The sequence below is a fragment of the Myiozetetes cayanensis genome, unplaced genomic scaffold (assembly GCF_022539395.1).
Source record: "Myiozetetes cayanensis isolate MyiCay16 unplaced genomic scaffold, myiCay2020 scf7, whole genome shotgun sequence".
In the NCBI taxonomy this organism is placed as follows: Eukaryota; Metazoa; Chordata; class Aves; order Passeriformes; family Tyrannidae; genus Myiozetetes; species Myiozetetes cayanensis.
Window position 1 is genome coordinate 46,885,052 of NW_026087964.1, and position 26,482 is coordinate 46,911,533.

Below are 26,482 nucleotides of genomic sequence, written 5' to 3' on the forward strand. Positions count from 1 at the left end.
CCAACTCCTGACCTACACCATTTACGAATATACTACACAGGAAGTTGTAACATACATAATTAACTACCAAAACATCTTGTGTAGAGACATAGCAAAGTCTTCAAAACCCTAGCCTCTATATGAAAGATGCATGTTGATGTGTTCCAGCTCAACTACAAGTTAGTGACGGTGCAGGGAGAAAAAACAATGGTGAAGTTGAACAGCCCACATTAATGCAAGAGGTCACATCCCATTAAATGTATTTTCTTTCAGCCTTCAATCCATAATCCTACAAAAACAGAGTAGGGAAGCTGCAGTGCTTTTTAGTGCAATAAATTTTCAGGACATTCCATGGTAGCTGCTGGTAAATTATATCACTTTTCTGCACAGAGTTGGCCAATCAGAAAGCCTATCCAAACGTGAGTAACACTGACCACATCAAGGCCAGGGTTTAAAGATCTGCCACAAAACCTCATTTTTTTTACAGTGCAGCCAAAGTTCATACTACTGTCCTTTCACTGCACTGTGATCAACTCATAATGGAGGTTTTATTGTGAAAACACTGGCACAGGAGTAAAAAAAAAACCACCAAAAACCTAAAACAAAAAAAAAATCAAATCAAAACAAAAAATCCCAACACAACAAAAAATAGCAATCTTCAATTGTGCTCCCCTCAGTTATGACAAGGTGAGCACACTGACAAAACAGAGAAGAGACTTACAGGAAAAGGTGTGAAACACTTCTGTCTTTACTGGCACTGCTTGAATCAAGAACAGGCACGAACAAGCAATGGCCTTGAGGAATTTACTTGTTGTGTTCCCTTGCCAGCCTCTCCCAGCAGGTGTTGCCATGTGGGGATTCGTACTAGCAAAAAAACCCAGATGCACACAGTAGGATGGGAGGGAGGGGAAGGGACATGTATGTGTGTGTGTGAGGAAGCTTTAGATAAAATTAAAATCTGATGATCAATGAAATTGGAAGGTTTGATGGAAAGCCAAAGAACGCTGTGCTTTCTAGTTTCCTGTATAACTCCTGATTGGATATCTCCTTGTCATGCTATTGTGCACCTATCACACCTTTATAAAGTATCACTTGCATCATTATCAGTACAGATTGGATTGGAATCCGAGGATCGGGCTCAACTGAAGTAAGTTATTGTCTGAACATACCAGTGAAATTTCATTCATTGGTTCATCATTACTATCAAAATAGGAAAGAAGAAAGCAAGTGGATCATTTGCCTGGGCTAGTAATTTTTCACAGGAGTTTTGGAAGGATATATGAAATCAGCTTTCCCAGCTTCTTCTCAATTTGCAAGACTAACTGCCTGGGCTACCTCAGCCAATGCTGATTATTTTCCATTGAGTCATGCTTATACTGATTCATTATGGAGATGCAACTGTTCCAAATTCCAGCCTTTCCCAAGAACTGCAGATGAACTGCACACACACTGAGGAGTGGCACGCACCAAGGCAGAGGCTGATTGTGTGCCACTCTTCCCTCTTCTTCTCTCCCCATAAAGGAGTAAGAGATAACACCAGAATTAAAATACATTAAGAATAACACCAGAATTAGAATACATTAACCCTGCTCCTCATGAGACAATCTGTAGTGCAATAGTTCAAAGACATAATGTAATAAGACTAAGACTTCCATTTAAGTTAAAAAATATGGAAAAGATGCAGTGCACATTTTCCCAACTTCCACAGAAACAGAATTTGCTGCAAGAACCATAGGCAAAGTTGCCCAATCCCAGAATGACTAATCACTAATATTCATACTGTGCCTCCACAGAACATTTCTTTGATTAAGACATTTGAATTTTTCTCTTTGATTAACATATTTGAATTTTTTCCAGGGGGAAAAAAAAAAATCCACCAAAAGAGTTCAGCCAACACCTGAACATAACTCTGTTCCTATTAAAATGAGAAGTTTTAAGTTGACTGTAAAGGAGTTAAGTTCTTAAGAACAGAGTGTACTCAAAGTATTGAATAAGCAGTAACATAAACAACAAAAAAAATAGGATAACTTGGTAAATAGCATCCCAGAGTGAAGCAGAATAACTAAGCAGCCTCATGCTTTGCAATAGAAGTGGAGCAACTGAAGAGCTCAGGCTTTGCTTCATGCTAAAACTGCACCTTAGGGAAGAGCTCCATTGGTCTGCATGAGGGTAGCGAGGTGGCTGGTGAGGGAAAGCTTACTGCTCAACTGTTGCCAGGTAAAAATGGTGCCAAAATAACCCCACACATCTGAAGAAAACTTCATTTTCAAAATCAATTTCGTTTTGAAAGTCGGGACTGAAATGTTGCCTGTCTTGAGTACTGTCACACAAATTTAGGTTGCTATGCAGTAACTCTACACATACATACGACACTTGCATTCAGTTTGGAAAATTGATGATTTATGTACTTACTTTGACCTGAGGGTAAGATTTTTTGTTCTTTTCACTAGAAGCACCAGGTAATCCGCCGTGTGAAGGTCCTTCACACACGTATCGGAAACGAAACCCCCTCTGTGGAAAGAAAGGAAAAGAAACTTGAAAGCCGTTCAGAAACAAAACCAAAAGAAAAATAGCACACGCACACGTGAACATGCACACAAAGAAACAAGACTTGCCCAAATGGAAAAGTTACAACTCTTCCATCCCTGAAATGCTGAGTGCTGGTTAACAAAGCAGAACTGAACTGCAGCTCTGGAGAAACTGTTCTCACTCTCACACACAGCAGCAACCCGAATTTTTTCTTTCAGTTAAGTGAAGATATTTTAAAGCAGAGATCTATTTATACTCTCAAAACAGGATAAAAACTAACATGTACAGAATGCAAGAGCAGATACTCTCTCCCATGATTACTTCTAGGCAGACAAAATTGAAGCCAATAATAAGGAAGTCCAAAGCTTCATAAAGGGAAGAATAGGGATGAAACAGAAGAAATGGTTCTTCCTTCTGGGAAAAGTGTACGAAAGCTACATCTCCAAGAGAAGTCCAGAAACAGAACAAAAGCTTCAGGGGACTTTGGCTGGGTTTTCATCTCAGTTACATAAATAGACATCTGAATATACTTCAGAGAACTGTAGGATGTTGGCAACCAGTCCAGAGTACAGCTCTCCACTGATTCTGTTTTTATTTATAGGAAATAACATCCCCTTTACTTTAAGGCACAAGAGATGCAAATCTTAAGCAAGTGTACTTGGTAACTATAACTCTACATAATCACATATTTCAAGTGGTCCCCAATTTTGCTTTCAGATCTATTCTCCAGTCTTGACATTTCTGGCAAAATCCCCATCTTATATAGGGTTCCCAGTGTCTGTTCAAACAGCACCAGTTAGTGTGGTACCCTTTGTCAAGAGTCATTCAGCTTCTCTCTCATAGAAGACAACTCTGAATTCGAAGTCTGCATTAGCTGAAAGCAAACAACACGATTTAAAATTACTCTGTAAACATTAGCTTCCAATACCTATCTCACTAAAGCCTTTTCAGGTTAAGAACTTGTTTCCCAGGCTAATCTAAAGATCTGACTTTCCTTCAGATGCTGACCAATTGCCTTCCTAAGGTGAACTGAGCCACCAAGAGTACCCTAAGTGAAGTGCCCAGCTATGATGACCTCGACCTCAAGTTGTGCAAAAGGCAAAGCAACCTCTGCAGTCAGGACCCAGGAGATGATGGCTCAGTCTCTCTTCACCTTGATGCCTTCAATCCAGTAGATCCAGCAGTCACCCGTGTGGCTTTCCGCAGTCTATCTTTGCTATCCTAGCTATATTTTCATACACAGGGTCTTACTCCCCTCATCTGTCTGTCTAACAGTGATCATAAGCTCAACAGTCTTCTGATGAATCACCCTCATCACCCTGTTAAAAACCACTGCCCAGCTTGCCACATGGGTATTCTACAAGAGGAGTCACTTGCTGAGAAGCCACACATGGAAACAAGTTTCTCCTTACATACTGTGTCCTGTCAGCCCCACCATGCAAAGTCATGGCCTGATTTGGAATGAACTAAAACAACAAGGAAGAGGCAGCATATTCTTCGAAGAGTTCACAGGACACCGCTGTTTCACTTCGGACTGTGATGAAGAGTCCCTAACACTGGATGTATGCTCAAGCACAACTCTTTGTTGTGTGGTTGAAACCAATGTTCGCCACTGCATCCTGCCAGGAAGACTGGATTGTGTTATGCTCCTGCAGAAGACCGAGAAGAGGGTGGGACAGCTTTTAGCCACCCTCGTCTCCTGTTTCCTGAACAGCTCTGTAAGGTAGGATTTTATGTAACTCATTGGGGCAGACAGGAAAGATGCCTCCATATTGTTACAGCTTCAGGAAGAACCCTTGTAATTGCTGGTGCCACCAGCAAAAGGGGAACAATACCCAGGCAATACTTCAGGGCAATCTCTACTTTGTACATCAGTTGCACGAAAACTAACCAGTGAATTGGAATAACTTCTCTGCTGTCAGAGGAACATAAGCCAATGTTTGCCACATAGTCAGACAAAAAGTTACATTCAAGCTCTTACCTTCATTTTTCTTGGATTATTCAAAACAGACAACCACAACGAAAGGAATCTCAAACAACAACTGAATTTCTTTAACGTGACAAAGCACAGGTCAAAAGTTCCTGTAACCTGGGAACGGAGTGAAGTGTTCTGCTTTTTTCCTTCTTGCATTTCAAGAAACATGAAACAAATCCTAAAAATCTTCCATGTTTGGTCTACTAGTTTATATTTCCAAATACTGCGGTACTGTAAGAGTTGCTTCTGAGATAAGTCTATACTTAGGAAGACATACTTTTAAAATCCTCAAGGTTTTTTTGTATTATGACACTTCCAAAGAGACACAAAGATGAAAACAGAACAAAACAGGAAACTATTTAACTACAAGAGTTAAAAGTGCTCATGTTCAAGTGCCACATCTGTTCTGAGAGTTCAGCCGTGTCTGTACTCTTTCTTTCTTGTCTTAAATTTATTCAAAGCTGAATGTAGTAATTCGTTTTCAAAACGTAGCCTTGTTCTTACCTGTTTTGGCTGTTCTATGATTTGAAGATATGGTCCATCTGCTAATATAAAAGAAAGAAAAGTATTAATAGAAATTATATTTTTATTACTATGACATATAAGTTGCAGGGGCACAATTACATCCTTGAATGTCTTGAGATAAAATTTTTGAAAGCACCTAAGTCTCTTCAGAACCTAAATTTCAATAAACAATTTAGTCACTTGGCAGTCTGTCATTTCCAACTAGAGACCAGTGGAGTAAGAAGAGAAGGATTAACTCAAAAAAGTTGATTTTAGCTCAGAGGGTCTAAATGGGCAACTGATCACTCAGTTAAAAGTTGCAAGGGTGAATAAGAACAGGATCCTCCCCTTGCCACTGACAAGCAGCCTGGCCTTCTTGAGATGAGGTTAACTTTTGTATTTAAAACCCTTGGGCTCTAAAGACTATACTCACAAGCTTTTGGCCTTAGGGCTTCCTACTGAATAGGTGCTTTCGAAAGTCTGGAGACAGCCAATGGGAAGCTCTGAGGTATGGGAATACAGGAGGAATTCAAACTGCCTCAACATGCCCTAACAGTCAAGAGAGCTGCTTTAAAAAAATCCTGGAATTGAGAAGACTAAACAATTTACATTCTTTTAATGATTTCAGATACACTTTTAAATATACTGTTCTGCTGTGCCTCTAAAAATTTTCAATACACTCAATCTGATTACAGATGGAGACTCTACATTGAGATCAGTCTTGAGCATGGTGCCAACACACAGGATTATGTTCTACTAAAATTCTACTTATGTGTTTTAAAGATGACTTCCTTAAACAGCTTTCAGCCTCATACAGTCGCTAACTTTGTACTATAAACATCACTTAAAATTCACCAGTTTAAATAGCCTTTGAGCAGACCTTGAGTCCAATGAGAACTCAGTCTCACCAGAGTTAGGAATTCATCACCTGATCAAAGCTTAGTTCCAGCTCTGATCACTTAGATTATTTACATCAAGAAGTAAAGCCCTCTAGGCGGATGGTTGTGAAATACCCCTTCAAATGCAAGCCACTTGGAGTCTGAAAACAACAATTCCAAAAGGTATGATTTCTTCCCTGCCTCGTGCTAAGCAGACAAGAAGATCTGCACTTCAATGCTAAAAAAACTAGCTGTTTTCAAAGGAGATCCCAAACAACAGCTTCGCTGGGAATACCTACATAATATTTTGCCAGCCATATTCCTGTCGGAATTATGTATCACCACTTCCACTCTGTTAAAGGTATTAATGCTCAGGAATCAAGCAAGTTCACTGGGACACGGGAATCCTCCAAAGCAGACAAGCCACAGCTATGTGGCAGAGCGGGCAAGCACACAAAGCATTCCATGCCCTGCCACATCCAGGTGTGATCTGCCTCTGAACAACTGCACCGTCCTCAAGTACCACCCCAGCTACATAATAAGTTGGCTTCAGCACAGGACTACATACTTGCATCAACTTTTATTTGCCAATAAGCCTAATGTTCAGTGATAATTAAAACCAGCAAGGGATTCATTAACTTATGGTTTGTGGTATGACTACATGCATTCTTCTCAGCTCCTCAGCACAACTTCATTTTAATAAAATAGACCTTTGTGTCTTTGGTCAGCACAGGTCTTAACTGAACAAGCTTCTCCCAACATGGAAGTCGTGATAAATACACCAGTAGAGGAAATTAGTGTTCTGCTGCTGCAGTTAGCTGACTCAGCCACTGAATTATCTTCCATGCCCAAGTTATATTGCAAATGTCAGTCACAACAATTTCACATATAAAGATAATTTATTTCCTAAGTCCAACATTTGTACTTTCATGTGTAGAAGTAAACAGTGCTATTTGAAGTCATGCAAAAAATTGCCTCAAGGCCATATACACATGACCTTACATTAGAAAGCATGAAAAACAGTTTAGAGGTCAACTTTAAAAGACGTAGAGTATTATTTAGCTTTGGCCCTATGTTTCAATTTTTGTCTGTAGCAGAGTCAAGATGAATTGAGTTGGATTTAAGCAATATATCAGCACTTAAAATTAAGACCTCTGTTCACAGACCTCTAACCCTCCTCATGCTTTAGGCATCTGCAATTTTGTACTTTAACAACCCAGAAGCCTTGTATTTTCTGGGCACTGGCAGAAATAATGCACCTAAAATACAACTGTGTAGTTCAACATGCAACCGAGCCTCGAGGGCATGACCTGCAAAGTAATTGCTCTTTGGCTGTTCTCCTCTTAGGAATTCATTTTCAAGGCATATGCATTGGGTTAGTATCTGCACAAAGTACTATGCCTTTCTCTCAAACATTAGCCAGAAAAGGAGTGTTCTTATCCCATGGCTAAGTGGCTGCAGAAGTCCCCCAGGATGCAGCAGATCCAAGTTTCAACTTTTCCTCAGCATGAGGAAATACAAATTCTTAAGAGAGGGATATACACTATCTTGGCATATTGGAAAGCTCAAGGGAAACTGTTTTATACCACTGAAATGGTTTGACCTTGCACAACACTTGTGAAAACTCAGGGAAATTGAAAACTTGGCACTGTGGTTCTTCTTCTCCCTTGGAAAAAAGTTTATGAAAAGCAACGAAGATAACAACTAAAATAAAAATAAAAATCTTACATACTAACATTAGGAAAGTGCAAAAAGATGCAAAAAGTGTGAATGTGCAAAGGCAAACTAGATGGTTGCTATCATTAATTCACATTATATAAATCATATACCAATGTATTTAAAACACAGTTTTGTGAGGTCTTATTTTAACTGTGGGTTTTGTGACTAAACATTTTCTTTTGCAATGACTAAGTAATTTTCTGGTATAGCATCTGAACCATATATAATATGGTTCATAATAACAGTACAGACAAGGCACTCTAATGCAATGCCCTTAATTACACCTAAAATGCTATTCAAAACTAAAGCAACAATGTTCAAGAAAACGTCCAGGCATAAATGGCATATAATTTTGATTACAGAAAGGATTTTACCCCACGCAGTCTCATACAACTGTCTTCACTAAATTCTGTATACTTCCCAGAAGTACATTAGGCAGCCTAACACTGGCTATGTGTGGTTCCTCCTTTCACTCATCCTTTCCCACGGAAAAAAAAAAAAAAAGACATTTAGTGTTTTGCACACGGAAGTTTTTAATATTTCGTTTCTATTACTAGGCATGTCTGGTCTAAGCAGAAAGAGAGCAGGAACCTGAAGATAAACACCTTGTAAGAGAAACTAATAATGACGAGATTTGTGATGATTTTTTGCATCTCTGTTGTAGCCTGGAAGGTTGATTGCTTCACATTCTTGTTTAACAAGCAACCCCCTTTTAAATGTTAAACAACCACAAGAAGGAACACTACTTAATGCATAGCTTAAGTTCTACTTTTGCCCTACAGAGAGGCTGAAGGCACGCAGTCACCGAGCTGGCCTCCACACAGGGATGACTCTCATGGTTGCCAAGAGCCAAGTTCTGACACGAGAGCTCCTCATGATTTGCCCGGTGTTGCTGCAGCCAGGAGGGCCAAAGAACTGTAACTAAAACATGCAGTCCTCCAGCATGGAGGGGCTTTGGTGCAGACTGCCACATCCTGGGCATGCTTTAGGGCTTCTTTTTCCATCTCCTCACCTCGGTTGCCACAGACCGACTTGCATCCCGCTGCCTCACCTCCAGCCTGAGTCACAGTCCCACTTCCCCACGTCTTCTTCAACTGCTAAGTTTCTTCATTTTCCTTCCTGCCTGAGTCAGAGGTCCTCCTGCCTCCTGACACTCCCACCACTTACATTCTTTCCTCTTCTTGACAGGCCTCACCCTACACACACACTTCCAAAGAAGCACCCATCTTAGGCTCCCTCTGGGTTCCTTCTTCCCACCATAACAAAATCAAGGAAACAGGGATCTGTAAGCTTGGAGGGATATCTCTGCAAGCCTGGCAGCACTGTGGGACTAAGGGGGGTCGTTTATCTAACAGCTTAGCTATTACCTGAAGCCATTCAATTTTACCTGCAACCAGGTGCAGATAAGTCTCCCACTCACCTCCTCTCTGTCTGTGGATCTCCAAGGACAGTCATTTCAGCCTCGTAATTGCTGTTACAGCATGGACATGGATGAAAACACTCAGCCTCTAGGTTTTGATTATTAAATCCTAAACCAACCCTCTTATGAAAATCCTGGTGCTGTTACCTTGCTGCCAAAAGCTCGAGACCTAGTGCCTTATCCTTCCTGAAGGCCTGCTGTAGCATTTGCACGTCCTCCCTCTCAGGGATTCACCTGCACAAGAACACACTCTCCAATCTCAGCTTTTCCGTGTTCAAAGCATGATGTTTAAAGCAAGCAGCATATGGGCTTTGCTTAACCTCTTCCCTTAGTTCACTCTTCAAAACACAAGCACAGAAGGTCTAGAAAGAACACCAGAAACAGCATGCAAGTCTGTTCAAGTTTCTGAGGATTAGGGCCACTGCCTGGGACAGGGAAAATGAACACGCATCTTGGTTTTGGTAACAGTCGGGCTTCCCTGAATCTCTAACAATAGCTCTCTCTGAAAAAATATTTTAAGTGCCTTCTTTTTCCCTCTATGCCCTTCTCATTTCTGAACAGCAAGCATCACACAGGGTTGGACAGAGGAGGCTAAAGAAATACCAGAAAACTAATTTTAGCAGACTCCAGGCAATAATGTCCAGCTCCTGATGGCCCTGATTCAGCTTCAGAGGTTTAAGAACACACCAATTAATGCCAAGAGATAGTTAGACCAGAGCCCTTAGAACACAAAACAGTTAACCAGTTCCCAGAACCACCTCTAACTGGCACACAGATTGCTATGTTCCATGGTTGTAGATGACTTTGTATGATCAGAAGGGAGTAAGAAACATCCAAAATTATAAAACACTTTGCCCACACCTATGCCCATTTCCTCTCCAATGTAAGGCACCACTTTGTCTCTCCACTACACAGTGGACGTCCCATCGAAAGTATCTACTTTCATACTATCTGAATACAAGCCATGGGTAATGCTCTCTCCATCCCTGACACCACTGAGGATCAGTACCTAACTCTCAAATGCAGGATACTTCCCAATGAGCCAGAGAAGAGGCTGACTTGGTGACGTACTGGCTGCGCTGCTGGTGCTGTTTTAAACACCTGTAACCTGCACTGTTATGGCACTCGTCATAGATACATCTCTTTTCCACCAAAGGCACACAGAGACAACTCTTTCTAGGCTTAGATGCAAATGTAGAACTTGAACCACGTAACTATCTTCTACAGTTTTAGAGACAAAATAAAAGAATCCTAATTTTTATTTAAAGATGGCATACGTGAGAGAGAAAAAGAGGTGAGCAAAGACACTTGAGCACTAACAATGTAATTGAGAAAATCGTTGTCCCGACATCTCAAAGGTTTTCTACTATTACTGTAAATATTAACATAACAGCAGAATGTTTATCATCAGAAAGTCCCCAAATTCCCCAGTTATTTGTTGATTCAGGTACACTGGCATGATATGGCAATCCATGGTTATATATTAAACCTGTCTGCCAATGTAATACATCTGACACGGTGCATTTATGAATGCACAGACTGAAAGATCATCCAACCGTCCTAGAGAAAAATCCTTTTTAGAACATTTATTTCCCTCTTTCCATATCTCAGCTGGAAGTATTTTTGGAAAATCCCACAAGAATTTTTAACTAACCTCGCTGTGTAGAAAGACATCATTAATTAGTCCCTGCTTGGAAACCACTAAAGTAGATTACATAAATTATTATATTACCTTACAACTGAAGAGCTAGTCCACAGTAACAACACAGCACAGTTTCAAGCAGGGGAGGAAGCAAGCATTACAGTGATACTACTCAAAAAACAAATCAACTATGGCATCATCAGATGTTGTTGAAATGATCAAGCTTTTCTAAATCTTTTTGTTTGCGATAACCTGAAATGCAGGATTCTTTACTGAATCCTACTTTGTATACAGGGGACTAGGCAGCTGTAGTGCAGCAGTAGAGAAGAGCAGTGGCACATATCAAAAAAAGGCCTTTTTCTAAGCAATTTTGCAAATTAAGGACAAAACTAGACTTAGCTCAGTAACAGTTTTCTGCGACTGCAGAACTCAGTGCATCCTTGACTCCCTTACACGGTTTTGAAAACACCTTTTTTCTACTTCAGACAGGACAGATATCTGAAAGTAAGTTTTATATAAATGAATAGTTTGTATGGAATGATCTGGCAGGAGGAGTACAGAGTAAGCTTAAAAGGTACATGTAAGAGAGCTCCTTATGGGAAATTTCCATAACCTTATTTGTTCCACAGAAACTTCGTGAGGACAGGGAAAAAAAACCCCTTGGTATACAATGCACAAGCCATTTAATCCTACACAGATGAGTCTTACAGAATAATTTTATCTGTCTTAATAAAAACACACTGCAAATAAACGATTGCAACAATTATTTGTTGGATGCTTGTCCATATTTGTCAAGAGCTTTGCTCATCAGAACATTTTATCTCGAAACAAAACTATCTGTACCATATGTGTTTCATGATCTTTTCTTGCTACTACTCAGTCAAGAAAACTGAAGCCTGGCTTAAACAAGGAAATACTGAAACAGTAAGCATGCCTTCATTTTTATTTTAAAATCAGCATTTATTGTTACTTCAGAGTGGAATTTTCCCTATGAAGGAAAATACTAAATGTTTATTTCATTTTACCCTTTACACCTTCACTGCTGTCAAATGTATCAAAGATTTTAATCAGAAGTGGTTTGCACTTTCAACAAAAGAAAGTAATTTGTGATACAGAAGATACTGGCTACATCCTGATACAACAGTCAAATAGATAACAACAGAAAGTTGTCCTGTTATAAGACACTAATTAATAGCTATATTGGAGATACATGTATATATAGAGAAAAAAACATATAAGCTTAAATAAAATTTTATTTCCTTCTTCCTTTCATATTAGCTATTCTAATAAACTAAGCAGGAAAAAAGAATTTTCCGAATTCATGCAAGAAGTAATATTAATATAGAAATTTAATAAGCAAAACCAGACTAAAGTTGATCAAGCAGCTAATACTGACTGAGCTATAATGGACTTGTATTTCTTATTACTGTTCTTGAACCATACTGCAAGAGCTGCACATCAGACCTTTGCAGAATACTATTTGCTTATTTTCAGCAGTTTGTTACAAAATTTGACTTCTGAACTTTTAAACAAGTGTTATTATTCAGGAAATTGTCAAGTACTTCTAATACCACACTGCCACTTTACAGGAAACCGAGAAGTCACAGAGAAGGAAAAACACAGGAAGTTAATATTCTCTGCATTTTATTACTGAAAAACAAGCACCTTAAGAACCACTACAACAAATGAAAGCATTCAAAAGGAAAAGAAGTACGTATTGCAGTCTGCAAACTGGCAGTAGAAACATGTAGGTCACTGAAGGCACAAATTTAGAAAACAAAACAAAATAATTCATAAAATCAGGTCACTCAAAGGTCTTTGGTCACTGTTCTGGTTTGAGTTGGGAAACTTTGCTGAAACTTTCAGTTTCTGTACAAGCCAAAAGACAATCAGATTTGCCTCACTGCTGAAAGTTTCATGTGGGTAAGAAAGAGATGCAAAAAGATGTAAAAAAAAAAAAAAAAATCTACTTGACAACTTTGCAATCTAGTATTACGAAAGACTGGAAACAAAAAAGCCTCTGAAAAGAACTTTACAAAAGGAAACAAACAAGAAGAATCAGCAGGACAACAGCACCATTAAACAGTAATGCTTCTTACCTGTTCGTATCGGCAAGTCTGAAGTGATGTAATTTGTGCTATTAAATAATGCATTCATTCCCATGAACTGATCCATTGCAAACATCTACATTGAAAGAGAATACACTCTTCATTACTACATGTATACATAATTGCATAAAGCATCTATCAGCAAAGAATTTCAAAGTTCTCTGCAAATATTGAGACTGCAAACACTTTGTTGAATTACATGAACATCTTATGGCTAATTTATTTTTGCTGGCAACAACAGTGCAAGCAGAGCTGATAGCACTGCCCCAAGTTCCACCACTATCATGAGACCACACCAACCTCAGCACAGTTTCTATACGTGCGTTTTGCTTACATGCACTAACAACTATATATTCAAAAGAGCTTATACAGTAAATTTTGAAAATCTGACACTAGATGTCTTGCCCAAGGCCCTGCTGAGAACCTGTGAGTTTTCATTTTCACCTCTCTGATTAAACCTCACCAGACTACATTCCTCATGTAAATATATTGACAAGCTCTAATGCAAGAAACAGTATACCCAGGTTAAAGTTTAATTTTTTTTTTTTTTAACACTGACATGTCTTAACTCACTGTAATTGTTGTCAGGTATAAATCTATCTTCTTCCAAAGTGGAGCAAGCATAACGGAGAAAATACTTGCTCTTTGAAAATTAGGGTGAGTAGAACTGATCTGTTCTTTATTTAAATTTTTCACCCAAGCACCATTTTCACAGTTCAGATCTAATGAGATCAGGAAGAGCTGATAAGAGCTAGGCCTACAGATCTCTATGAGTGAAGGAACATTTTACTCATCGATGTCAATGCAAATATCATTAAAAAAATTACACAAAAGGGCATTTCAGGACATAAGGGGTTTTATTTTCAGAAAAAGTCCATTGACCACCACAGTAGAAACTTCACAGTAAGTGTCACAGGCAGGCAGGGAGGGCATAACAATGAGTAATTTTTCCAAATGCTTATTTCAGCAGGCCTAGCTTTCCTTTACATTTCAGCCATTTAACCACTGGCAAGGCACTTTACAGCTAACATAAAAATCACCTTGGGGAAAAAAAACCCTAGATTTCCCCAAATCTGATTTCTTCCAGTGCAAAATGTTCTATAGGTCCATGTTGTTAAGCCTAGGAAACGACAGGACAGTATGAGGGATACTGAGAACATACAAATCCACTTACTTGGGGATCAGATACTCCCATAATATAGGAATCTTCTCCTGCCATTTTAAGACCTGAAACACAAAACCATGATTAGAACTCTATTTTTTTTTTGAATGTACAGCAGTAGAGAAACCTGAAAATGTTAGAGTTAAAAGCCCCATCTCTGAAACCTCTTATTTTACTCATAACTTTCATGATTTTTAAAATACTTCTAAAATTCCTCAGGATTTGGAAGGGACAATGTAAGGACAGGATAGGCTACAGCTAGGATTTTCCCTTGCCTATTTTCAAGTAACTAAAAATTATAGTTGAAGTCCTGAAGTCAAAATTTCTTCAGGAATTAATTTGTTTCTGTCTTTCCTCTGACTATTCTGTAATTAGACTTTAGGCAAAATCATTACCATACTCTAGCAAAAGCAGGACTCTGCATTCTTACACAATAAAAAGAGCATTCTGAGCATTCATGAATGAACCAGAACAGTTTTCTTATGAAGTATTGCTAAATGCAAGGCAAAGATACCCCAGGAAGAACATCTAACATTTTTTTTCATTTTATAAATACAAACAGGAATCAAATATTGACTGATTTTGGACACCTTCATTTCCAGCAGTCCACACGTGCTCAGCACCCACAACGACTCGGTGCTGACAATGACAATTATGGACATACAGCATTCTTAACCCTCTCTCTCCAGTCTACATGTAAATGCTGGACACTGGGAAAGTTTAGCTTGGCTTAGTTTTCCAGGGGCCAGCAGTGAGGGGCCAGGAGCAGAGCCTGTGAATTTGCTTAGGAATCTATAAGGTCTATTAGAAAATATTAGCGTTATTTCCTCTAATGTAGATGTTCCTGAATGAATTTTGATTTCACCTATGTTGATCTCACTAAAGAAGGCTCTCCAAGGGAACATCTGAAAATAACTGTATGGCTATGTCAAGAGACTCATGTCTGCATGCAAACAGACACTAAATAAGGTTAATAACTGATAGAAGACAAATACATGTCACTGGCCCTCATATTCCACCACACTGAACGTGAGCCACGTTTTCCAGCAAAGCAAAGTGAACTGTGAAAACTATTGCACTCTAAAACAGAGTTGCAACCAGTAAAGAAAAACTGAGTCACCATGTACGTTCTACAGGAATTAGAAAGGCAAATATCAATAGGAAAATTGGAATACTAAGGTACTTCACTTTGATGGAGACTCAACTCAGCTTGTAAACAAGCTCCAAAGCTAATATATAGGCACCCATCCCACACAAGGTAGAAAATGGAAAAAAAAAAATAAAATGGAGAAATAGGAGACACTTAATACATAGATGACTTTCAGGAAAAGGAGGTTCATGTGGATAAAATTATTTTTGACTCTACAAAGTAAAAAGTACACACCTTACCGTAATTCAGTTTTAGAGAGAAATATTTACTGGGTAATATTTATTTGTAGCATTTGAGCAAATATCAAAGAACTAGTCATAAGATTTCAGCCAAAAAGTAGTAAGAGATATAACAAGCAGCCAATGTCACCCATGCTGTACTTCATCATCCAAAGCATGAGGATTTCAGCAATATGAAAAGTACCAGTCAATCACATTATCTCATAGAGACATTCATAAAGCATTATTTTCATGAACAACTTGTTATTGTTATTATTAATCTTTATGGAAAAAGTTGAAATAGAATGCATAAAAACCCTTCAGCATACAACAAACTTTGCTAAGATGTTATTTTACTTCCTTTCCATAGAAATAAAATAACCATCATTACTAATTGACAAGTTACTGAAATCACTGAAATAAACTGTAATTTAGTTTTTGTCAAACAGTTCCCAGTGAAAGGTGTCAGTATTACAGAAAACAATCTGAATACCTCCATAGCCAACATTTTTTTACAAAGCGTCAGAAAATACCTACCCTGTTGATGCACCCTGCTTAAGTAACTGAGTGCAAATGCCATGTTTCTCCTGCATAAGCAGAATAAAAACTGGTCCTAAAAGTCTTGTTTTGTGATCTCTCATATTTAAACACTTACTATTTCACGAGTCACATATGCAAAACTGTGTTCCAAAATACCTAAACTACCCATATAACACAGTAAATGTCCCTGTTCCAAGAAAAATATTCTGAGGAGCTAATATGAATAGCATCTACCTACTTGCCTGTTTGCTAAATGTATAATTTGCAAAACTTCCAAAGCAAGCATCTCACAGCTTTTTCTTTAAGCCCAATAGGATAAATTTAATAGTATGTTCTACTGCCTTTGCCCTGTTCCAGTTTCTCAGACTGCACCACTCTCCCTCCAGTAGAACTCTGGGAGAACAGCAGTTCTCATACCTGTTACGCTTCCTGGTCACGTCTATAGTTCTACATTACCTGACTTTCCAACAAAATGGAAAAATATCACAGAGGTAGTATTTCTGAAAACTTTTCATTTTAAGTACTTTGATGTAAAAATTAAATTCCATACAGAAATAAAACCTATGTCCATCTGAATCAGCCCTTCAATTTCACCTTATCGGTGCAGTCATTACTGGTTTTTTAGCTGACGCAGTGAACAACGTCATGACAGCAGCCATTAAATACGTCCCCATTGCAGTACTACATTCAGCTCCGGGGTTCTCAGCACAAGAAGGACATGGGCATGTTGGAGCAAGTCCAGAGGAGGGTCACAAAGATGCTCACAGGGCTGGGACACCTCTGCTCTGCAGGCTGAGTGGGTTGCAGCTGCTCAACCTGGAGAAGGCTCCAAGGTGACCTTACAGCACCTTCCAGGCAGTACCTAGAGAGGGTGTACAGGAAGGCCAGAGAGGACTTTTTACAGGGGTATGTAGTGATGGGACAAGGGCAAATGGCTTTAAACCAACAGAGGGTAGGTTTACATCAGACAGAAGGAATAAATTCTTCACTTAGGAGGGTGGTGAGACACTGGCACAGTGGCACAGTTTGTCCGGAGAAGCTGTGGATGCCCCAGCCCTGGAAGTGTTCAAGGCCAGGTTGGATAGGGCTTTGAGCAACCTGGTCTAGTGGGAGGTGTCTCTGCCCATGATGCGGGGAAGGGGGAGGGGAAGTGGAACAAGATGATCTTTCAGGTCCCTTCCAATCCAAACTACTCTATGATTCTATGAACATTACACTTGGAAGCAGCAAGGCAACTACCCACGTACTACCCACTTGCTGCAGGTTTGTACCTAATGAATGTCTAACCAGCTATTAAACACAATCTCTCTTGGTCCAACAGCACAGGCTGCTGTTACTTCAGATCTTTGGTATTCAACAATCATCTGCAGTGTTTGGGGAGGGGAAGGTTAAAGACTTTCTCTCAGGCCTGAATGCTAAGACAGTTTATTATAAACAAATTATGATTTATATGCGCAAACATACATCTTTGTGTATGTGAACTGACACTTGATTGCCTTTTCAGGGCCTAGACAAAGATTAACCCAGCAGTTTCAAATGACCCTTCCAAATGACTGAAAACACTCTCAGTTTCACTGTATGTTTTGTCCTCCTCAAAGCCAAACAAATGACACAAGTGTTCTGGGACCCCTATCTCCAAACTAGAATTTGTTTCCTTAGGATTTATTTAGTTAACAAATCTCTACACTTCCTCTTCTTACATGAAAATTGGTGCAAATCCAGAGAGTTAATAATGATCAAAAAACCAAAAAGACACTTGCAGAAAAACAGTCCCTAGCATTAGCTGTGTTACTTTTAATTGGCCTCTTCCCTTACTGCTCCAATTTCTACACACCTTTCCTACATGCATCAAGTGGTAAGATTAGCATCTATCTCATGTAGCTTTGTTCATTCTCTCCCTACATGAGCTGTATTATGAGGCAGAGACTGCCACCTCTCTCTCACTGGAAGATGACTGGATTAAAATTGTTTTGTGGAAGTTCACATTATCATATATACCTGCTTCCTGCATAATCTCCAGTTCTCACAGGTTGTACTACAAACTTGAATCTACAATAAAAAAAATACCCCAACACCTGCAGACCACGAGCAACCACAGCAGTCTCCACCCTGGAGATTGTCAGAAGTCTTTCAGATAACAAGGCTCAGGAAATGAGACATTTCAATTCACAGTATTTTTAAGTGTGAAAACTTAAAGGTGGGTGAAGCATCTGCATTTAGCTCCAATGGGAAAATGTAAAATCCAGCTAAGCTTGCCCAAAACCACACAGCTGTACCTACTGAGGGGGTGTGTGTGTGTGTGTGTGTGCATGTGCATACATGTGCAGTATTCCTTTCTCCTCACAGCAAGTCAATTGCCACTGTGAAAAAGGTTTAAAAAAGGAGAAGAAAACCCAGCTTCTAGGAAGTTGTACATACACAAATTTGGAAGATGATGGAGTTGCACCAAACAACCAAGCAAACAGAATGGCAGTTACTTTGCCATCACTCCTCCTCCTCAGCAACCAAATGGCACAAGGTACAAGTAGGCAGAGCTGGAAGAACATGACTTCATTTATTGCAGTCTGAATAATTGTTTTAAAGCTTCAAAAGGATCAGGCATTTAAAATGGAAACAATATAATTAACGTAGGAATGCTCTCATCCAGGAACAAGAATTCTCATTGTTGTTTATCTCAATCATTTGATTTCAGAGCTCTTCCCTGTTCTCCAACACGCACTGTGTTTACGTTTTAAAAACCAAGACAACTTTCCCTACCCAACTTTTTTCAGCCCTCCTGATTTTTCAGAGTCCAGATCCTTCCCTCTACTTCTCCTCTTCAACCTTCCAGTCCAAATTTAAAGCAGGAGGTAAACTGTTTTCCTCTTTGATACCACTATCCAATCCCTACAAACTTGGAATGGGACTTCCTAATACCTTTCTACAGAGAACCATGATCTTTAATAATCAGTCCATTGCACTTGTGAACTGGAATTAGTCTGATGGTTTAAATAAATTTCTTCACTGAAGAATGTTCATCGCTTACTAAATTTATGAGATGTTTTACATCAACCTGTTCAACTTTTCAAGGCTGGGATTCAGAAAGCAAGACTCAAGATGAGAAACTCAGCTACTATACTTCAACTGACCTGATATACAGAAAGAACAATACTTCCTGAAAGTTTTCCAGCAGAGTGCTTTTTCTCTTTAACTTGGCTTTCAGTGTAATTTACCTGTTAAAAATAAACTTAACTGAACACTGAATGAAAGCAATGAAATTCACTGTGGTTATGTTCTTAGTCTGTTTATTTTGCTTACTAAAAACAGAGAGGAATGAGGATGAAAAAGAAGCAAAGACATTTGTGTTTTATATATTATATTGAAAATGTATTTTTGCTACATCAGGGCTATAAAACGTGGCAGACTATCTGACTGCAGAGGACTCATGTTTTTAGGAACAGCAGCTACGAAATACTGAGGTAGGAACAGTAACTGCTGTGCTGTACAGTCTCTACCGTGTGTTTTACCTGGCGTTGTTTACTTAAGTGGCAACTATCCTTGAGCCTCACTCTTCTGCCCTTTGCAAAACATAATCTCTACGTCTATAGAGACAATTGTTCTAGAGATCAAAATTTCCCAGAGATGCTGGGAAAAAGTATTGTGCAATAGAGACTTGGAATTGCTGGGTCAGGGAGGGAAGGAGGACAAGAGCTGCTGAGAAGATTTTGGCTAGAGGCCAGAGCATGCTGCCCTGACAGATCTGAGATACTGATCCAAGCTGTTTAGTCTCAAGTCTTCACCACCACAGTCCCTTCACAGTCAGGACGCTGCCCACCCCTTTTCAATGCATGGTCTTTTCACCCTGCTTCTGGCTACCTCTTGAATTCATCCAGCACTTCATTTCCCTTGAACTCAGTTATTTTTCCCAGAATACCAGAAGTACAGCTCCAGAGTAAAAAACCATTTTATTCAAAATAAGAGGTGATAAACAACTAAAGTATTTTGTATTATATGAAGTAAATAGAACCAAAATATAAGGGAACATCACGCATACTGTCACCCACAATATTGGCATAGCTATCTTTACCACAAATAGGAAAGAAAAACATGCTAAACACAAGAAGTGATTGCTAACTTGCTCAGGTTGACAAGAAGCCCCATCAACTATGTTGTTTTAGAGAGGTTTTAACTCAATAATGAAACAGATTTGAAATTTGCCTTTAAATGTTTACTACTGTTTCTTCTCTCATCTGTGACTTCAATACCTGGGGCTGAAGGGAGCTGTTTTAAGGAAACTGTATTCTCAGTATACAACTCAACAATGCTCAATTTCCGCTAAAGCAGCAAAAGGAAGTTGCATCTTTTACATTCCTTCAGGTACTACGAAGATGTGTAATCGCTCAATAAAGATTTGAGTGTAATTTCTCAGCATACAATTAAGGAAAAGTTTGTGCAGAGAGAAATTTTTATCTAAGATTCTACTGTCCTCTGCAGACTTTTTCTTATCCACAGACTGTTGCATTTGCAATAACACTACATAACCCTAAATGACACTGTTTGTTTTTCTAATATAACAACACAAATTGCCTCCTCTTCTTACTAATTAAGCCTGCTTATTATTTCCTGTTGGGTGGGACCTGGCAGTTGTGTCTGTGTATTTTTAAAATTTAACAACAGTATAAAAACAACAAAATATTTAGGAACTTAATTACAAATATTTAAGAGATTTCAAAAGTGTGATGCTCTAAATCAGAATTGTTGGGTGCAAAATTATTTTATGATTCAAAGTCTAGAATCAAATTTATTACAGCAGGTAACGACTAAATTCGAAGAAAAAAAATTATAGCATAAAAAAATTCACTTGGCAAAGAGTAACTGGACTACCTGAATGGTTGCTCTATTAATTATCTGTGCAAACAGAACTTTTGTTTTATTCCTTTCCCAAGTATCAAAGTAGTGAACTAGTATGTCAAGAGGAAAAACTAAAATGCCATAAACATATAAACTGTTTTTCCACGATATTGTTGGAATAAAGTTAGAATGTTTTTGTTAAAACACATTCAAAGCGACTTAAACCAAAGGAATAAACAGTATTCAAATATATGGCAAACATATTCTGGTACATGTGTAATGCTAAGTATATGTAAAAATACTGAGGTTCAACACAGCAAAACAGCTCTAGTAACTACACTGTATTTTAGCCACGTGGGGTGCTAATGCTGCTTGAACTAACCTGAATATCATGTTAAAATGCTGTTACTTTTCCTACAGATGAAAAAAAAAGACTGACATGTTCTTTACAAATAGTTCTATTCCATACAGAAGTTGTTCATCCAAGTAAAATTTTAAATTAACAAGCCACACATACCCATTTCATAAGCCTTAAGTGTCATGAATCATCAATATTAAACGGCAAACTTTTCCCTTTTCTTGGGGGGGGAGGAAAGTGGTGGGAGGGGAGTATGAGAAGAACAGTGTTTCTGAGAAGCCAAATAACAAGTAAACCCAAGATTTCAGAAGTCTAGTTGACATAAGGCTTCCTGTTATCATCAGGTTCACTTACACAAGTCCTGGGGTCTTACTAAAGACAGTCCCTTACTTCATGAACAACAGGGGCAGAAGAGGGCTCAGACAATAAATCTCAAGGGCGCTCAGCACTGCAATCACACAAGTGCCCTGTAGGTTCCAAACAGCCACTGAAAATATAACGTGACAGAAACAGTCAGTTTACTAACACCAGTAAGTGGAACCAAACAGGTCGAACTGAGTCCAGCACTGTCACAGCTATACCCTAGTTTTCAAATCTATAAATGCAAAGTGGTTACTAAGGGTTATTTTTTTTTGCTTTTTACAAAGAAATGGTAAAACTCTTGCAGTCTCAATTTTCTGTACTAACCTATGACACAACAAAACCCACTTAGACTAAACTAATGAGACCAAAAAAATCACCTGCTTGCTTCATTTTTACTTCATTTGTATGTTAAAATCTGCCCATGTTTAAACAGAAGTATGATCTTCAGCAGAAACAAAAAATAAAGCCAAACCCAAGCCAAAAAAAAAAACCAAACAAAAAAAAACCAAATACAAACAAACAAAAAACCCCCAAAAACCAAACCAAACCCCAAAACAACACACAAAGCCCCAACATCACAGAACTCAGATCTACTTTGCACTTGACCTGTTGATACCAGTACAACAGGTACTTTGCTTGAAGGACGCAATGAAACAGAGATATTTCAGTTTAGCATTTTAAATGAAGAAAAAAAAACCTATCTGGGTCACTGATTTTCAAGGGAACATAAAAGTTGAAAGGGGGAAATAATGCCAGTAGTAGCAATAGTAGCTTCCTCCCCACACATAGTCTGTCAGCTTTACCTAAATGCTAAACAAAGGATTTTACCTTGAGACTATAATAATTTGAAACATCTTTTAAGGCCTTACTTTTGAAGCTGTCAACAGTGCTTCAGCAAAATACGTATGTTTAAGTGAAAGCACTGAAGAACAACCAGTGAATTATTTCTGTGCTCGAAGTTAGATGCAAACTTAGTGCCTCACTGACCTAAGGGCACAGTTAATGGCAACTGTAATTATGATCTTATCAATATAGAACTTCATAAAAGGTTCACAGCTTGTTTAGAGGACATCAAATTACAACTTCCACTTCTAAAATACCTGTGTCAGAGCTAAAAGTGACCAAAACCAGCAACTGGTTTTTCATTATCTGCCTGAAACATTCTTTCCTCCTTGTTTCATAACAGCTGTGTTATTTTGTCTGAGAACCAAAAAAAAAGTTATCAACATGTTAGAAAAAAAGATTTTTTAAGCTAACTTTAGAGTTTTCATTAGTTGCTTACATAAATGAGCAACAATCTTCTTTAAGATTGATACTTTTGAATTCAGAGTTGGCAAACAGCACTGACAGGTGAAAATATCTTAGCAAGCTATTTTGAAGCGATCTATGAAAACACAGAATTAACCAGAATCTCTGAAGACCACAGAATTTCGTCATCACTGCATCAGAAAACCAACTGTAAGTTAGTAAAAAATATATTGCCTTTCACTGTATCTTTGCAACTTCAAATCCAAAATCTACTTTGTATACAAGAAGCACCCTTGATAGTAAAGGCTCACAGGCCTTCAAACTTAGTTCCTATCCTTCCAGGCTCAGCAATAAACACAACAACATGAATTCCTAACTGAACATATTTCTGGAGTTTGCATGTATTCATGTGACAGTGGCATGGGAAGTTTTTGGGAAAAGGAAACTCAAAAATCTATTAAATCAGCAAATTTGCATAAGTGGTATTTATTTGTAGGTATCCTAATGAATTCATGTAGTGCCACTTCAATGAAAAAAATGCAAATTTAAATTTATTATTAAAATTGATTTTTAAAGTCAAATACATAGTAACTGAGAAACAATTAGAACTGCTGCTTTTCAACAAACGAAGCAGGAAATTTTCAAATGTGCACATCAGTGAAATATCTCTGTCTGCTTTCCACCCTCTCAGCCTCTTCCAAGATTAACTTTTTCTCTCTCCCAGCAAACTTTTCTGATTTCAAAATAAATACTACAGAAACATCACCAAGGTGTTGCCGGAATGAAGCAAATACAGGTATGAAGTTTATCTGTTACAACACTGTTGTTTAAAAACACACAGCACGATGCAAAGTGATACAAAGCTGTTCTCAATTTTACAATCTTACCTCTAGCCAGCATATTCATTTCTTGCATGAGAAAATGACTCCATTTTTCGATGACTACCACTGACTGATATTTCTCTCCTTACAAAGGGTGGAAAGAAGTATTTCAGATTAAGTTATTTGCACAGATTTCAGCACTGAGATTCCTTGAAATCTCCGCAAACTGCGGCAGATCCTGACAATAATATTTCAGCATAACTGTTAGCTAAATTCTTGAGCCAGATAGAGTTTGCAGAACAGAGCATCTGCTTCTGGATGGTTACAGGCTGCTTTATCATCTTTCATTTTCTCAGTTAAACTGTAGTCATTTCTGTAGATTACAAAACACTGCAGACAGGATATCGTAGAATGACGTCTCTGTTAATGCTTTCCTAGAAGGGGCAGCTACATTCTTTTCAGAAAGAATAGAACTGCTTTGACTGAAACACTATTGCAAAAGTTGATATTACACAGTACATAGCACAGAGACTCCAGATGTCAATAAAATCAAAGTGCTATATTTTCAGCTCTGTTCTGTGAGCTTGACAGTGGTGGTGTAGCACCTCAGAATGTAAGACACGAGGTGTCAAGGCAAAGAATTCATCCACTTTTCTCTCTGAACAGAGTAAGTGAAAAGAGAACTTCTGAAGCACAAAACGTCAAATATGATCAGCACTTTAAAACTACTTTTAAAAATAATTACAATCTGTATTTCCTTTAAAGTGTTACTCTTAAGCAAAGATTTTGAGTGTTTTTAAAACAGGAAGTTGAAACAACAGATGATCCCCTGTCTCTTAAGTCTTATTCCCCAAATGCTTACAGGCACTCACATTCACTTATTTGAATGAAATTACACAGTAACATGCTGCATTATGATAATGGCCCAACAACACATAGCACGTGTCACAGAAATAATACTCCACTTTATGTTCACACAAAACGTCAACAGCACTTTTTTACCAAAGTTACCGTCAAAGCACAAAGCATCAATAGGCAAAAAAATAATTGTGATGATGAGAAGCTGGATATTCTTGGGATTTAGGTCAAATGTCATAGACCAATCAGTCTAGTAACATTCCTCCTCGTGATGAGAACTTTTCAGTTTCATCGCTTAATGCTAAATTACCTTTTAAAACCTCACTACGTCCTACCTTTTAGAGCAGTTTTTTTAAATACTGTCTGCGACACTCTTGGGCTCCACCCAAGACGAGGACACCCGAGGCTGCCGGTACCGAACCCACGTTCTGATGCTGTGCCCCGGCGGGCGCTGCCGGCCGCGTCTCAGGTGGAAGCGCGTACGAGTGTCACCTTCGAAACCAAAACTGACAAAAGCAGCACCTCCTTCGCCCTACGAGCACCCGCCACGCCGTCAGCACAGCTCGGGCTTTCAATCAGAATTTTTCACCTTACCGGACAGCCCGTCACAGACACCTCTTTTCCTCGCCAGGAAGACCCCCTGTACCACCCCAGCAGAAAAGCCCTGCCCGGCATCCCGCCCGCTCCCCCGGCTCGCCGCCGCCGCCGCGCCGAGCGCGGGCGAATCCCGCGGCTGCTCCTCCCGGCGCTCCAGCGGGAGCTCCGCGCCCGGGCCGAGGTGGCAGGCGCGGGGCTGTTCCCGGGGACACGCTTCCCGCCGGCAAACCTCCGCTCCGGGGGCTGCTGCCGCCGCCCAGCCCAGCCCAGCCCAGCCCGAGCTGGGAGCGCAGCCAGCGGCCGGCGGGCGCCGAGGCACGGGCAAGCGGAGAAAGAGAGCGGCGAGCGGCGGGTCAGGGGCCGCCTGGGGCTCACCGGGGCAGGGCAGGGCTGGCGGCGCCTCCTCCTCCTCCTCCTGCTGCAGGTCGCGGTGTCGGTGTGCCGCCGGCGGGTCCCTCAGCGCCGCGCCATGTAAGCGGCGTGCCGCCGCCCGCGCCCTGGCTCGGCTCCGCTCCGCTCGGCGCGGACTTTCCCCCTCCTCCCCGCCCGCCCCGCCGGCCAGGGCAGCCGAGCGGCACCGGCCTGCGCAGCCTCCGCCCCTGCCCCCGGCCCGCCGCACTTCCTGGCTGGAAATTCCCGCTGACGCTCCGGCAGCGCGAAGGGCCGCGCGGGCGGGGCGGGGCAGGAGCGGGAGCAGGAGAAGGGAGCGGGAGTAGGAGAAGGGAGCGGGAGCGGGAGCAGGATCGAGCGGCCGTCGGGGCAGGAGGAGGGGCGGCTGGGAGCGATCCCGGGGAGGCAGCGGGCAAGGGGCCGGTGCAGCGCCTGCCGCCCGCCGGACACGCGATCCCTGTCCCGGGGACAGGCCCTCCCGCCCGGATGAAGCCGCGTAAAGATGCGAGCCTTTCCATCGCCGGGGAGTTACCGTCGCCGCAAGAGCAGTCCTGTCGTCGTCCACGTTTCTTGGCCCACGGGGACAGTTCGCGACTCCTCCGTGGAGAAAGGCCCTGCCCGGTGGCTGTCAATGGTTTCTTAGTGGCTGACCCCTAAAAGGTTTTTTGGAAGGGAAGAGAGACTACGCATAGGGTGAATTTAACCCCACTCACCCACCGCCTGGCTGGCTTTCCCAGGCACTTCCTAAAAGGAAGTATACAAATTGATTTCCACCCCTATACCTGAAAATATCAGCAAGGAGTACAGGGTACACAGCACCATTTTTCTGTGGATTTACACAGGTGCTGGCAAAACAGGCTCCTAGTCACTTCTGTTAAACAGTGCTAGCCATCAATAACACTCTGCTTAATAACAAAATCCAAGTTTGTAGTACAGTAACCAGGTCTCCCGGAGACATCTAACCAAGGCTTAAGAAAGTCAGCTAGTGCCACGTTTAAATGGTACAAAAATTTTGGAAAACATTTAAGTTCAAACATTTCTGTGCCGAATCTTGAATGTCTGGTTTGCTAAGAGTAAATAAAGAGTCTTGCACCTACCATGGTTCACCTAATGTGTGTTAGCCCAGAAAGTCAGCGGCATACCTGTGGGGAATTTGTTATGTTAAGGCCACATGATATGGAAGTTCATTAGTT

At 40.1% G+C, this 26,482-nt stretch overlaps 1 protein-coding gene and 1 long non-coding RNA gene across 8 annotated transcripts in view; one reads left to right on the forward strand and one right to left on the reverse strand.

The window, feature by feature from the left end:
- Positions 1–25,427, reverse strand: part of NFKB1 (nuclear factor kappa B subunit 1) — a 56,668-nt gene extending 31,241 nt beyond the window's left edge. For 2 of the 7 annotated variants that reach the window (XM_050338053.1, XM_050338052.1), the window contains exons 1-4: positions 13,929–13,981; positions 12,746–12,830; positions 4,988–5,025; positions 2,392–2,490 (exon numbers count right to left, since the gene is read on the reverse strand). In XM_050338053.1, the coding sequence (XP_050194010.1) occupies positions 2,392–2,490; positions 4,988–5,025; positions 12,746–12,830; positions 13,929–13,973 (267 nt within the window). In that variant the 5' untranslated portion in view covers positions 13,974–13,981. Of the gene's footprint in view, positions 1–2,391; positions 2,491–4,987; positions 5,029–12,745; positions 12,831–13,928; positions 13,982–16,418; positions 16,948–21,366; positions 21,844–23,510; positions 24,950–25,274 lie in introns of those variants that run through there. The other 5 variants (XM_050338055.1, XM_050338054.1, XM_050338057.1 and 2 more) reach the window with 5 other exon arrangements.
- Positions 11,504–19,066, forward strand: LOC126651785 (uncharacterized). The gene is made up of 3 exons (XR_007631783.1): positions 11,504–11,570; positions 13,343–13,411; positions 18,517–19,066. It is a non-coding gene; the product is annotated as an uncharacterized LOC126651785 (long non-coding RNA).
- Positions 25,428–26,482: the final 1,055 nt, after the last annotated feature.